The 13,513-nt window shown below is 51.5% G+C and overlaps 3 protein-coding genes across 3 annotated transcripts; 2 read left to right on the top strand and 1 right to left on the bottom strand.

The window, feature by feature from the left end:
* The first annotated feature begins 3,945 nt into the window (after positions 1–3,945).
* On the top strand, positions 3,946–6,006 carry PV07_05574 (uncharacterized protein). Its single transcript, XM_016392483.1, has 6 exons — positions 3,946–4,271; positions 4,333–4,446; positions 4,528–4,821; positions 4,887–5,480; positions 5,549–5,862; positions 5,913–6,006. Exons 1-6 carry the CDS (start codon positions 4,064–4,066, stop codon positions 5,967–5,969), a joined length of 1,581 nt encoding a protein of 526 aa, XP_016250002.1. The 5' UTR covers positions 3,946–4,063; the 3' UTR covers positions 5,970–6,006.
* Positions 6,007–6,519: 513 nt separating this feature from the next.
* PV07_05573 (uncharacterized protein) lies at positions 6,520–8,240 on the bottom strand (the record flags this gene model as incomplete). The annotated part of the gene is made up of 5 exons (XM_016392482.1): positions 6,520–6,643; positions 6,696–7,601; positions 7,652–8,021; positions 8,072–8,159; positions 8,217–8,240. The coding sequence occupies 5 exons, from the start codon at positions 8,238–8,240 to the stop codon at positions 6,520–6,522; spliced, it is 1,512 nt and encodes a 503-aa protein (XP_016250001.1).
* Positions 8,241–9,467: 1,227 nt separating this feature from the next.
* PV07_05572 (uncharacterized protein) lies at positions 9,468–10,865 on the top strand (the record flags this gene model as incomplete). The annotated part of the gene is made up of 2 exons (XM_016392481.1): positions 9,468–9,614; positions 9,702–10,865. The coding sequence occupies exons 1-2, from the start codon at positions 9,546–9,548 to the stop codon at positions 10,863–10,865; spliced, it is 1,233 nt and encodes a 410-aa protein (XP_016250000.1). The 5' UTR covers positions 9,468–9,545.
* Positions 10,866–13,513: the final 2,648 nt, after the last annotated feature.

Raw genomic sequence — 13,513 nt, 5'->3', positions numbered from 1 at the left:
CCTTCGACACCCGAGGTAGGAAGCCCTGGCCGCGTGGATGATCAATCCGGTTCCCGAATGGCAGCTTCCACTCGGTCTGTCCTACACTACACGCCGACGCAGCTCTACCGGAAGCGGGCCTTCGACAGAAGAAACCAGCGCGAGTGCCGAGCTAGGAAAGAAGGACGAATCAAGTCTTTGGAAGAAGAGAATCGTGAGCTCAAATCCAGAATCACCGCGTTGCAATCCGACTTGCGGGAGATGACTACCGAGCGAGACGGGCTTCAAGAGCAATCTCGCAATGGACCTAGGCTCTGGCAGGTCCTTCCAGTCGCGATTCCCGCTGTCACAAGGCTCGACCATATCATGCATCATTTTCGCACGCGGAAACTCCCCGGGCTTTTTCAAATCCCCATGCAGGAAATCGCACGAGCAAAGTTTCCCAGTATTACCTCTCTGTTGAATGGCAAGTTCACTCAGGACACTCCGGTAGCGTCCATCGTTGGTGAACACGGGCCTTGGATGCAGATCACGTCTTCTGCAGCCAGAACTGCTGTGGGACCCACATTCGCAAGTGGTTTGATCGACTCTAACATTCGTCCCAGGTCCAGTACAACCTTTGCCTCTACTTCCGCGTAAGCCGAGGAATATCTGAGTATCATTGCCCTCCTAACCGAAACTAATAGTGGCTGCTATCTCCAACTGAGGTCAATTACTTGTCCTTGCCAGTCCACCTGCGACCGACAATACTGCAGATGACTACTCCACATCCTATGTGGATCGATATCATGCCCTGGTATATTCGTGCACTTGTATTGAATATACGCAAAAAATTGGGCTAACTAGCGGGCAGGCCTCAAGGACGAGACCAGCTAATCAAAAATATGCACTGGGAGGCTGAACAGGAGAGATTTCGCCTCCTCCACAATGAAACCCTGTCCGTCAATTGGTCATATCCGCTAGCCGACATCTTGGTAACCGACAGCAATAACGACATTGCACTTAACCCCTTGTTCGAAGCCCATATACGGAGAATTGAAAGCTATACCATTGGAAAGAAGTTAATCGACACCTTCCCATATATGGATTCAATCCCGACCCATATTGTATCACAGGGTGATTAACATCACGAGACTTTTTTCGAGTTCTAAAAGGTAGCGCTAAACTCATGGACCATCATCAATTGACAATTCTCAATGTACGTCTTCCGTATGTCAGGCTTGGGCAGAGAAGTTCCTTGCGCCCCATGATATATCTTGGACGACTTGGGACTTGGAGCATCAAGTTATAGAGCCGAGACGCTTTTCTTTTGAACAAATGCTGACAAAAAGGCACAGACCTGAAGCCACGAGCCCAATTACTGCGAGGTTTCAGCTAAATGAGTACAAGTACGGTGATTACCAAACTCACTGAAGACTCTTTGGAAGCTGGAGGCATATGCTGGAAGTACAAAGGTTCGAAGTGAACCGGGCAGATTTTGAAGATAAGACAGATCAGCCAGTAATTTTCGGATAATCTGTTGTCATCATTAGGAAAGAGAGCACAGGCAATTCATCATGGATGCTGGTGAACAACGAACCGTATCGCGATTTGGGATGTCTTGCAACGCTGAGCGGAGACCCCGGCTCAGAGATAGCTGGTAAACAGCATTCCCCAAGCTCACACCGGCAACCATTCCAACATTCGAGCTCAAGTACAGACCCGAGCCCGCTATGGCAATGTCTTCACCGTCAACCCCGTGACTCAAACCAATAAATATGGCTGAATGTGCAATACCGGTTGCGAATCCAATAGGGAAGATGATCAGTGCTTCGAGGAAGTCTGTCCGGCCATTCCAGAGAGAGATCAGTCCCAAGAACCCGCAGGCGGAACTGAGACTTCCGAATATCAGAGGAAATTTATATCGCCGTGTCCTAAAATGGTGTCAGCAAGGGGATCGTCAGTACCCTTCCGCAGATAAGAGTGCTCTAGATGCAGAAGCCTGTTGAACGCAAAGAGAAGTGGTGTTACCTTCCAATATACCAACCAGTCAAGAGACCACCGATGGTATTGCCAGCAGTGGACAACACAAGATATGATCCAGCTTCTCCCGTGCTTGCATGCTTAAACACCTGATAGTACATCGGAACAACAAACATCATCTATAGTGTGTTATTAGTTGTCCGTTCAATCAACAAGATGGAAATACTTACCGCCATGATGGCCAGATTCTGTAATGCCAACATCAGATAAGAGGTGCATACGACATAGTGTGTGATCAACCGGAGCGGGAAGATGGGCTCTGCCGCAAAGTACTTTTCTGTCACCAAGAAGCCGATAGAACAGATCGCAGCGGTGCATCCCGCTCCGATAACAACTGGATGATCCCAGGGAAGCTTTTGTCCTCCGAGGTCAAGGACAGCCAGCGCACCGAGGATTGTAGAGCTCAAAAGGAAGGCACCTGCAAAGTCGATCCTCTTAAGCTTCTGCCGCAGACCACTTCCAGAGTTCTTTTCTCCTGGGTGGAGCTGCAATTTGAATTCGACAAGCAACACTCCCATAAGCACCAAAGGACACTGCAACAGAAAGGGCCTAGATGATCAATGTTAGAAAAAGTCTGGTACCGAAAGAGAAAAGGAGTCCGAAATTACCAGCGCCATCCCAAGGTCTGTGCCATGATACCACCGATAACAGCACCACAGCTTCTCCCACTGGTCTGAACAACATTCACATAGCTTCGATACACAGCGACCTTATGAAGTGGCACCAAATCCGTGAGGAGAATTGAGACCATACAGACCATTCCTGCTCCGCCGCAGCCCTCAAGAGCCCTCGACGCGATGATCTGAGGCATCGACTGAGCGAGCCCAGAACATAATGTTCCTGTGGCAAAGAGGATATACGAGGCCTGCAAGCACCTCTTTCTGCCAAAAATGTCACTGAGCTTTCCATACTGTTTGGGCGGTTAGTCAGTGGCTGGATAGTAAGCATGGTTCAAAAACTCACCAACGGCTGAGCAGCAGATTGTGCTAGCATATAGCTGGTCAACAGCCATCCACCTTGATCCAGGGCCTGAAACTCGGAAGATATCTTGCCATAAGTCGCGAGCACCAAGCAGACATCTGCTTGCGACACAAAAACGCCTGGGAAGCATGAGAAATCTTCTGTAGGGCAAGCCACATCGTCGACGACCTACCAATCAACAAAACAGATATAATACCAACGACGGAATTTCCTCCAGATTCTTCCAAATCCCTTCGACTGGCATTAACAACGGGCGTAATGTCGTTTGCGTCCTGCGAAGCAGAGGCGTTTAGCAGAGGAGTGGTCTCTTCCACATTTTCGGCGGTGGCTTGGTTCTTAATGCCGCGGTCGAACATGTTGGATATTAGCAATCTTTGCTATATGGAAAATTGAACCGGAGGAACAAGATGGGATCGACAGGTAGCCTTGATATCATACCCATGCTATCGACAAGCACTGAAATATACAAAGCTATTGCGATTATATAGTCGCCTAGAACGCACTCAATATCGGGTGTAACAGGTTGTCGATACCTAACCTGCTTAGGATCTGCTATTCGGAGCGTTAACTAACTCCCCCAGCGACAATCAACTCAAGCAACATGGCTGATAAACCAGGCACACGAGCAGTACCTCGGGTATTTCACCCTGAGTGGGTATGAAACAGCCAGGAGACTGGGGGGTCTTTGCGTACTACGTGACAGTGCATTAGCCCGGAACTACGTGACCGTGCATTGTTTAGCGCCGAGTCCAACAGCTCTACGCTGCTGAGGCTTCGGCTCTGATGAGGCTTTACTCCAAAACACCTCCAGTTTCCCCGCGTTCTTTTTCTTCCACGTTCTCGCAACACCACTGACGGCGATGAGAACAAGCCATCGGAACCTCACAAAACCCCGCGACCCCGGACACCGTCTGGGGGGCTAGACCACGATCTCAACAACTTCATCTACTCTTTCCTCGTATTTTCGAATGTATAGATAAACAAGGTCGTCGCCCTTTCCTTACTCTCCAGAGCCCGTCTTTCAAGAGCATCTACGAACACAATACAACTGGCAACCTGACGATTCACTTCCAACTTCACAATGCTTTCTAATTCCAGATGGCGTGATGTCACGCCGTACCTACTGTACTGCACCTTCTTCTTCGCTTGGGGAGACATGCTCTTCGGACTAGACACTGGATCCTTTGCATCCATCCAATCTCTTCCGTCGTTTCTGTCCGAGTTTGGGGACCGAACGCCCAAAGGAACCTATGCCCTACCGACTTCTCGGAAATCGATCATGAATTCCAGTAACAAATCCCCTTTCCCTCTGGCTCCCGCCCCGTCCTGTTACTGACGCGTCAAGTACAGTCGTGTTTTCGGGGAAGCTTCTTGGAACAATGTCTTTTGAGCCCATGGTGGAGAGGATTGGGTATAAATGGACCATCTATGTTGTCTGCGCAATGCAATCTGTTGCCGTCATCAGTGAGTGAGCTACAACGCTGTCCAATGTGTCGACATCGGATAGCCCACAGAAAAAGAGAGTTGTTGACTCGAGGACGATAGTCCAAATGACTTCCCACGAATGGGTCCAATTCACCATTGGACGCATTATCGCATACTGTGGTGTTGGACTCGTGGAAAACGCCGTCCCATCGTATCAAGCCGAGATCGCGCCAGCCTCTCTTCGAGGATTCATTTCTGGCAGCCTCATTTGCCTTGCGACTCTGGGAGCTATGTGGGGTGCAGGAATGGGCCAAGCCATGTCTGGATACACCACACGGGCAGGGTGGCTTATTCCAGTTGGTGTTCAGCTCATCCCGGCCGTCATTCTCCTGCTAAGTGTTCCTTTCACAGTCGGTAAGCATCAAGAAGCTTGGCCCAGTAGGCTTGAGAATCTTGGCTGCTAACAACGATGCCCACAGAATCACCGCGTTGGCTTGTCCTCCACAATAAGAAAGAACGGGCCTTGCAAAATCTGAACCGGCTTCGGCCCAAGAACATGGTGGAGAACGGAGCGACAGCCGCCGAGATCGATGCCATCGACTATGCCATCGAGTCCAGTCATGCCGAAAAGCAGGGGTCCTGGCTTGATCTATTCCGCGGCACATACCTGAGGCGGACAATCATATGCTCGCTCCTTTTTTGGTTCCATGAAAGCACCGGTCAGCAATTCGTCAACTCGTACGGTCCAACGTTCTTTAAACAGATCGGCCTCGGATCCGCCGCCTTCACTTACTCGCTCGTAGCACAAGCATGTGGGGTGGCAGGCGCTCTCATTTGCATCCTCGTTGTCGACCGGGTTGGTCGCCGACCGATACTCATTACCGGACAGGCCTTGGCCGCTCTGTTCAATTTCCTTGTCGCTGGTTACGGGTCGAAACTTCACCCGACTACAGCGCAGGGCAACCTGGTGATCGCTTCCATCATTCTTCTCTTTACCGCCTGCAAGTTCTCAGTCAACACGCTGGCATTCTTGGCGGTTGCCGAGATTGGGGGTGTCAAAATGAGGAAGAAGAGTAAGTGACCAGTCCCACGCCCAGCAAATTTGCCTTCCAATACATACCGTGCTAATGCCTCTGCTAAGTCTTGAGTTTCGCTACCTCGGTCGACGTGCTATCTGCCTTCATCGTCACATTCTGCATCCCATACCTCCTAGGCAGCCCTGGGGCGAATCTCGGTCCCAAGCTCGGCTGGCTTCTTGGAGGCGATTCGATCCTCGCGGTTATATTCGCCGTCTTTTTCTTCCCCGAGCTAGCCGGCCGGTCTCTCGAGGAGGTGGACGAGCTCTTTGAGGCCCGCCTGTGGGCTTGGCAGTTCAAGTTTTACGAAACCAGTGGCATTGGTCGTCGGATTGCTGTGCTTGAGGAACACAACACAAATGAAGAAAAGGTCATCATGGTAAGTGGAACTGAGAGTGGACAAGGTCGTCCTGCTTATAACTTTTCAAGGTCGAGCAACTTGAGAATGTGGACAACAATAACAAAATTCCGGATACGGGGGCTTGAACACGATTTTCCGACGCGACATTTCGGGGAAGATGAGACATGTATATAGCGCAGATGAGCCTCCGTAGGGGAGTCCATAGCTGGTGGAAACAGACAGCAGCTTGTAAACAGACTGTGGGCATTTTCAAAATTGGAAGCATTGAAAATCGGGAGGCTTTTCTGCAACCTTTCTACCTCTCTACTTCGTCTTCCTCGATTCGCCTGCCGTTTTGGCATATTGAGAGGCCATTTGCCCGATCCCGCCAGCATCGATAACAGCGTACTAACTTCCAGGGTTGAGACACTTAGATATGTTCTAACGGGGCAAGATTCTGTAGACCAAACATCAACTCTTTTTTGAGGTTCCAGTCAGCTTGAGATAGGGGTCTGAGACATTTGGCAAGGAGAAACGCCAGAAGTGAGGGAATACAATTAGGTTCAAACTTGTGCCAGCACAGTGGAAGCTCGGAAAGACAGTCTCGGCGGTTTTCCTCTATGGAGATGAATAGTACTGATATCAACATAGCGAGTTGCAGCAACCGCCAAAAAAACAGCCACTTCATTTGATATGTCACAACCGACCTTTCAACGAGGTCGTATTGCCACCGAATGCAATCATTTTCATAGACAAATATTCTTCGATACCATACCTGCTTCCCTCACGTCCAAAACCGCTTGACTTGACGCCTCCAAAGCTTTTACATCGATCAGTATGACATAGCGTATGACAGAGAACGATTCACTTACGGGGTTGCCGGGTCACTGATCACTCCAGTGTTGACACCGACCATGCCAACTTCCAACGCCTTTGCCACGCGCCAGACACGGTGAACATCTTTACTGAAAAAATACCCGGCGAGGCCAACCTCGGTGTCGTTCGACCGTCGAATGACCTCTTCTTCCGTTTTGAATCGAAAGACCGCCGCGACCGGTCCGAAGGTCTCTTCTGAAGCAAGCTGCATTGAATCGTCCATGTCCGACAAGACGGTGGGCAAGAAGAAATTCGATCCTAGGTGTGGGAGTCGCGATCCGCCGGCCAGCACTTTGGCGCCTTTTGAGACAGCGTCTTTGACGTGTCTTTCGACTTTTTGCAGCGCAGCTTGGTGGATTAACGGGCCGTGAGTGACTCCCGAAGTCGTGAGGCTGTTGCCCACCACGAATTCGCTGCGCACCCTCGCAGCGAGCTTCGCAGCAAAGATATCGTACACGGATTCGTGCACGAACATTCGGTTGGGGCAGACGCACGTTTGGCCCGACGCGCGAAATTTGCTGGAGATCGCGCCTGCGACCGCAGCGTCAATGTCGGCATCCTCGAACACGATAAAGGGCGCATTTCCGCCGAGCTCGAGAGAGATCTTCTTGAGCGTCGTTTCGGCGCATTGCTGCATCAAGATTTTCCCGACGCGAGTCGAACCCGTGAAAGAGATCTTGCGAACCAAGGGGGAGGATGTCAACGCGCGGCCGACTTTAACCGTGTTGGAAAGTGCTGTGACGACATTGACCAACCCGTGTGGGATCCCTGCGCGGTGAGCCAGCTCTACCATTGCGTTTATAGTGAATGGTGTTTCACCGGGCGATTTGATCACGACGGAGCAGCCACCTGCCAGTGCAGCCCCGGCTTTTCTGGTAACCATCGCGGCAGGAAAGTTCCACCTAGGTTTTATCAGCGTGTTGGCGCAGACAACACGAGATGAAGAACTTACGGTGTGATCAGACCGCACACTCCCACCGGCTCTCTGATGGTAAGCACCTGGTTCCCCGCAACAGTGGCTGGTATAACATCGCCATAGATTCGTGGTGCTTCGTCACTGAACCACTCCAAGAAGCTCGCGGCGTACTCCACCTCGATCTTTGCGTCCGACAAGGCCTTTCCATTTTCCAGGGTAATGAGTGTAGCCAAGTCATCAGCATTCTCTGTCACGAGGTCGTACCACCGTCGAAGAAGTCGTGCCTTTTGTCGCGCCGAAGTATTACGAAATGATTGGAAAGCTTCTCTCGCGGCATCAATTGCTGCGTCTGTCTCCTTCTTCGACATCTCAGGGCAGAAACCTAGCACCTCGTCCGTTGCTGGATCTGCGCATTTTGGAGTTAGCCCAGACATCGCAGCATCAAGATTTGCATACTTTGCACTTTGAAAGACTGCCCCGATGTGGCCGGCACCCACTCGCCATCGATATATGCATTTTCCTTGAATAGTGAAGGGTCCCTCAGCTAAGACGGTTATCATCAGCTACTTTGTCGCCATGGATTGGTCGATTTGCATCCGACCTTGGTTCGCACTGGATGAGCCATATCGCTTCCGGCGCTATGGAACACACCTGGCTTTGATAGAATGATGTATTTTCATTCAAGCATTTGTATATGAATCATCAAAGTTTATAAATGCAAACGCGCATGAACACCCAGTCCGAACAAGTCTATACAGACTCGGGGAGATAGGGATCTGGGTTCGGGCCAAGCCTGCCTTAATTGGCGGGTGGTGATGTACGAGGCGAGGCCTGCCTCGGCCGCAATTCTGACTGGAATCGTCGGAGATAGGAAACTCTTCTGCACATCAATTTCTAACCCCATTGATAAGCATGTCAACTCTGCTTCTTGTCGTTGTTGGCGCACAGAGGTTATCCGCTGCTGGCGAGGCGACATGCGATGGGGGTGAAAGGTCCAAAATGCCACTCCTAGCGCTGCCGTCAACAGAGAACAATCGGGCTCGCCTTCTCGCCCCTCCCATCTCAGAATATTTGTAACATGGCAAAACTCGTAGGTTTTTGGGACTGCCAATGGTGTTCATTGGACATACGCGGAGGATGGCGGGGGCTAATGGCCTGCCCGCAGTCTCTTGCCTCCATTATTTGATCGACCGAAGAGGACAATGGGTGTCGATGTGCTGTCGTGTGCAATTATCCTTCTTCAAAGAACAGTGAACGGTCTGGAATCATGCGTCAAGCCATGGTGTATGAAGAGCGACCGCGACAAGCTCAGGGTTTGGGCCAACTGATGGGGCTAGAGGCTGGAACCAAGGGCTATCGAGCTCAAAGGCGGGATGGCATATTTGAGTCTCTCCTTATAGGAGTGAAAGGCCATCGCATCTAATAGTGCCAAAGGGGTAATTACGGTCCAATGCAGGTTGCAGGGAAATTTTCCGCCAGCGGTTGCCTCCGTCGGTGCTTTTGCTTGGAGAGAGGCTGAGAGGCTTCCGCCAATGCCAAGCACGCTAAGCCAACATCCCGCTAGTCTTGCCCGTCTCCACCAATGGGAAGATCAGCGCCAAGCCTCGTGTTCGTGTCCGTGTTTCGTGTTCTCAGCATCTTCGATCGCGTGCCGGCTCGGTCTTCAACCTTTGACCTTCGTATTCCCTTCGTCTGATGCGAATTTTTTTCATTATCACACAACCCTCAATCCATAGATTTCCGCGAACGGTGCATCTCGAGCTTCCCAGTACTTAGAAGACCTGCAATCTGCCACTCGTGTTCTTTCGTCTCCCAGGGTTCTACTCTAGGCAGCAAGAAGCCGAGACCATTAATCTTCCACATCCTCTCTTGGGCGTTAACCCAGCTCCGTGGTATTGCTTTGACTGTGGAATGGGAATTTTGAGTCAAGATGGCTCCTCGTAGAACACACCGTAAATCTAAACGAGGCTGTTCGGAATGCAAGCGCCGACACATCAAGGTACGGGTCTTGACAAATCCCCGGTGGTGCGCGTCTTATTAAGCTTACTGGAGAGAGATTGTCTAACCATGAACGTTGAACGAGCAGTGTGATGAGACACGTCCTATTTGCGTGAACTGCACCACCTCCAAACGAACATGCAGGTGGGAATTCGATGTCAGGGCCCCGACGACGACCCAGATCGAGCCAACGAGGGCTCAAAGCACCCCGACTGCTCCCCAGCTACCTGCTGACGGCGGACGTCTGACACCCGTTGTCAGTGCAGGTTCTTACACGGCTGGGGGCTCACCACTCGCGCTCTTTAGCCAAGGACGGGCTGACTCCATCGTCAACATTGACCACCTGGAACTCTTGCATCACTTCTACACAGACACATGCAGGACCGTAGTCCGCACGCAGGATCAGATTGAGCTGTACAGCAAACTCGTCATCGCTCAGGGCATTGCCAATCCTTTCCTAATGCACGAGATCCTGGCCATCTCCGCCATTCATATCGGCATCCTCCGTCCTCAGCGGCGAGAGTACTACCACTCACTGGCGACATCTCTCCAATCGAAAGCATTAGCCGACTTCAACGAGATCCTGTCACGGATTGATGCCACCAGCTGCTTGCCCGTCCTACTATTCTCCCACCTAATCGGGCTTCACACATTCCACGACATCTTCAACGCCCTCAAGGACGATTTCAACACCTTTATGGATGGTCTGGTCGGCTGCGTCAGGCTACTCCGGGGTGTCAACTTGGTGACCCAAACGTGGCGGGACGTTCTACTCCAGTCCGAGTTGGGTGACATCATGAGAGAAGCCGATCAGGCACATTGTAGCGAGAAACCCTCCCATGGCGAATGCTCCCCACTGCGGGATCTGATTGATGCTGCCGACCTGAGCTTGTCATCCAAGGAAGTCTGCAGGGAAGCTCTGGACAAACTACAAGAATACTTCGACGTTGAGAATGTATATCCTGGGGATCCCTTGGCCACGACCAATGTCATCTTCGCTTGGTTCGTCACCGCGTCTTCGGAATACACGGAACTGATGGATCAGCGACGGCCCGAGGCTTTGATCCTTCTTGCTTACTACGCAGTACTACTCCACCGGCGCCGTAAGTCGTGGGTCGTGGGCGACGCAGGCCAGCGCCTCCTCACGTCCATCACCACGCATCTCGGCAGGCGCTGGGAGGCTTGGCTAACCTGGCCCCAGAACTCTCTCACATTTGGTACGAGCTCGAATACTCCAATATCAGCCGCTTAGGCATGGTCCCTCATCGCAAGATCTACCTTTATTCAAATCATAAGATCCTGTGAAACCGATGGTCGATACTCTAGTGCCTCCAGAAAGTGCTATGCTATGCCAGGATGAAGACCGCTTGCTGCTGTCACTGTGTCAGACTAGCGAGTACTGATTCAAATTCCCAAGGAAACGAGCGGAGCCACAATATTTAAGCCTGAAGAACAAATCGGGGAGTGCTGTACGTGATCAAACAGCTTGCTGTGAGCATGGAGCCTCTGGATGATCTGCACTGGTAACCACTTCGTACGATTCGCTTCATTTTACTTGGGAGGGGACAGGAGGATGGCGGACAAAGCCCCTGAATATCTTGCATATGGAAAGACGAGGATCCGATGGACCGAGATGGGCGGTTTCCAACAATGCTCTTGTGTTCGCCTTATACGTGTACCTGATGTCCATGCGACTGGCCAGAAGGGCGATGTTGGATCAAGCATAGTGGCCGACGATTGGCGACGAGAAAAAGACATTTGGCACCCGTCATATCAGAACACGAGTGGAGTTGACGCCGAAGGTTTCCATTGCCGACGCAGCGGCCAAGGGGGGTTCCAACCCGATAGAACGGCCCCAGATCGTATAGATCACGCGTATTCGTGTCTGCGTCGCCAAGAAAAAGGCTGCTTGACTAAAGTCGTATGGCTTTGTCAACAAGCCATTCTACGAGGTTGTCCAGGTTATGGTTGCTCTGAGTCTCTGACACCTTGGAGTCTTAGTACACTTCAGCCTCGTGAGAAATGTTGCTGCCTAGATACCGGCTCCAAGGAATTCGACAAACTTGATGTACAAACTGGTGGAACCAGGCGTTGCAATTTTGGAGCCTCGATGCAACGACATAACGTGTCCCACTCAACACTTACCCGCCAGTTAGGGCTGGACTTCTCGTCGTTGCTGGGATGCATCTGCCAGTTGTGTCCATCCCAACGCTCTATTTATGACAACTGATTCTCCATACCCGGATCAAGTAAGTTAGCCCTCTGGTTTTGACTTTCGAGGATAGGGATAGAAGAAAAAAGTGTAAACATGCCTTGCCGCAATTTGCTGGCCCTGAAACCGAAGATAGGGATATCAACATCATAGGCACCCCGTCCTGGGACATCCATATCCTTCGCACGTATAAGAGGCATTCCTCGTCCTCACTCCTGACTATTACAGAAATCCTGAATATTTCGATCCTTCGCAGCCACCCCCTGAACCGACGGGATCACCGCTGCTCACGGCACTCCCACCTCAAGAAGCGGCACGGCATCATATCCTCTCAATCACATAGAAACGGTCCTTCGGTAAAGGTCAAGAACTACAACGAGAATACGACGTCGGCAAAATCATGGCCTTCTTCGACCCCAAATACAAGCTCAAAGTGCACGTTCTACAAATCATCCTCATCCATGTTGTCATGGGCGTGTCCGCGCCGCAACTGTTCCTGAAAGGCCAGCCGCGAACACGAGCCAACACTATCGCCTTGGGCATGGTGAGTCTCTTTTTGCTTTCAAAGCTTTCGACAACCTGATTTTGCATCGGGGAACTGCGACATTGACCTATGGATGGGCATAGAGCGGCAAATCCATGATCATCATCTCGTACCAGATTTTAACGGAGCATCGTGAGCGGTTCAGTCGGTGGAGATCTTACAAGGCCTACGCCATCCTCAACGGCCTCGAGATTGTGTTCTGGGCCGCGGTCGTTTTCTTGATCCTCCAGGCCAACCTCCAGTCGTGTGTGGGCGTTTCCTGTACGCTCAGGTGGATAGCCGTGGTCGTGTCGATTGTTATCACGTATGTTTCTTTTCTCCTGCCTTTTGCACCCACTCATTTGCCCAAATCTCTCCTCATAATATCGTTCAGTCATGACTGCCATGACCCCAAATACTTGACATTTCCGTCTGTCCTGAGCGCCAGGCGGGGCGGAATAGGAAGGCCAAAATGCTGACGTAGATGTCCTTCCCACAGTGTCGTCGCTGTGTACATGTTCATCATCTCGTACGTGGACTTCCGAGCCCATCGCATGCAGAGGGAGCACAAGCGCAGCCGAAGAATCATGAGCGCCGACGTCGAGCATGGCCAACCCATGGACCAACTGCATCTCAAGAGCGCCCGCGTCAGTCAGCCAGAAGCACCCCATATGCACACACCTCGCCACCACAGTAGGGACCACAGCAGGTCTCACGCCCCCAGCCGCGGAACGCAGCAACGCTCCCACAGAAGTAGTGTGTCCCGGGGATTCTCAGGTGACCATCGGCCACGGAGACACAGTACCTCTCGCAGCAACAGCCGGGGAAAGGAGCAACATTCCCGCGGCAACAGCAGACCGCGGCGATACTCGGGGGAGCACGATTCCCGGAGGCATAGCGTACCTCGTGGTAGCCGAAGTGACTACGAGACTCGAGCACATGCTCAAGGTCCTTATTCACCTCACTATTACCCCGAGAATCCGTGGGGCACAGTTAGACGTGAGTGAGCTATGCTATGGCGAGGAGGAGCTTTTGGAAAGGAAAATACCAGGCGTCGTCAAATCTCCTTCAGTATATAAGAACCAGGTGGGTAATAGGCGTCTATCTGGGTGGAAAGAAATGGGAAATTTTGTCAAAGTCGTCAAACCTTACTAAGTTGGATTGG

Source organism: Cladophialophora immunda (genome assembly GCF_000835495.1).
Source record: "Cladophialophora immunda strain CBS 83496 unplaced genomic scaffold supercont1.3, whole genome shotgun sequence".
NCBI lineage: Eukaryota > Fungi > Ascomycota > Eurotiomycetes > Chaetothyriales > Herpotrichiellaceae > Cladophialophora > Cladophialophora immunda.
The sequence above is the reverse complement of the archived record's forward strand: the minus strand, read 5'-3'. Positions and strand labels throughout refer to the sequence as shown.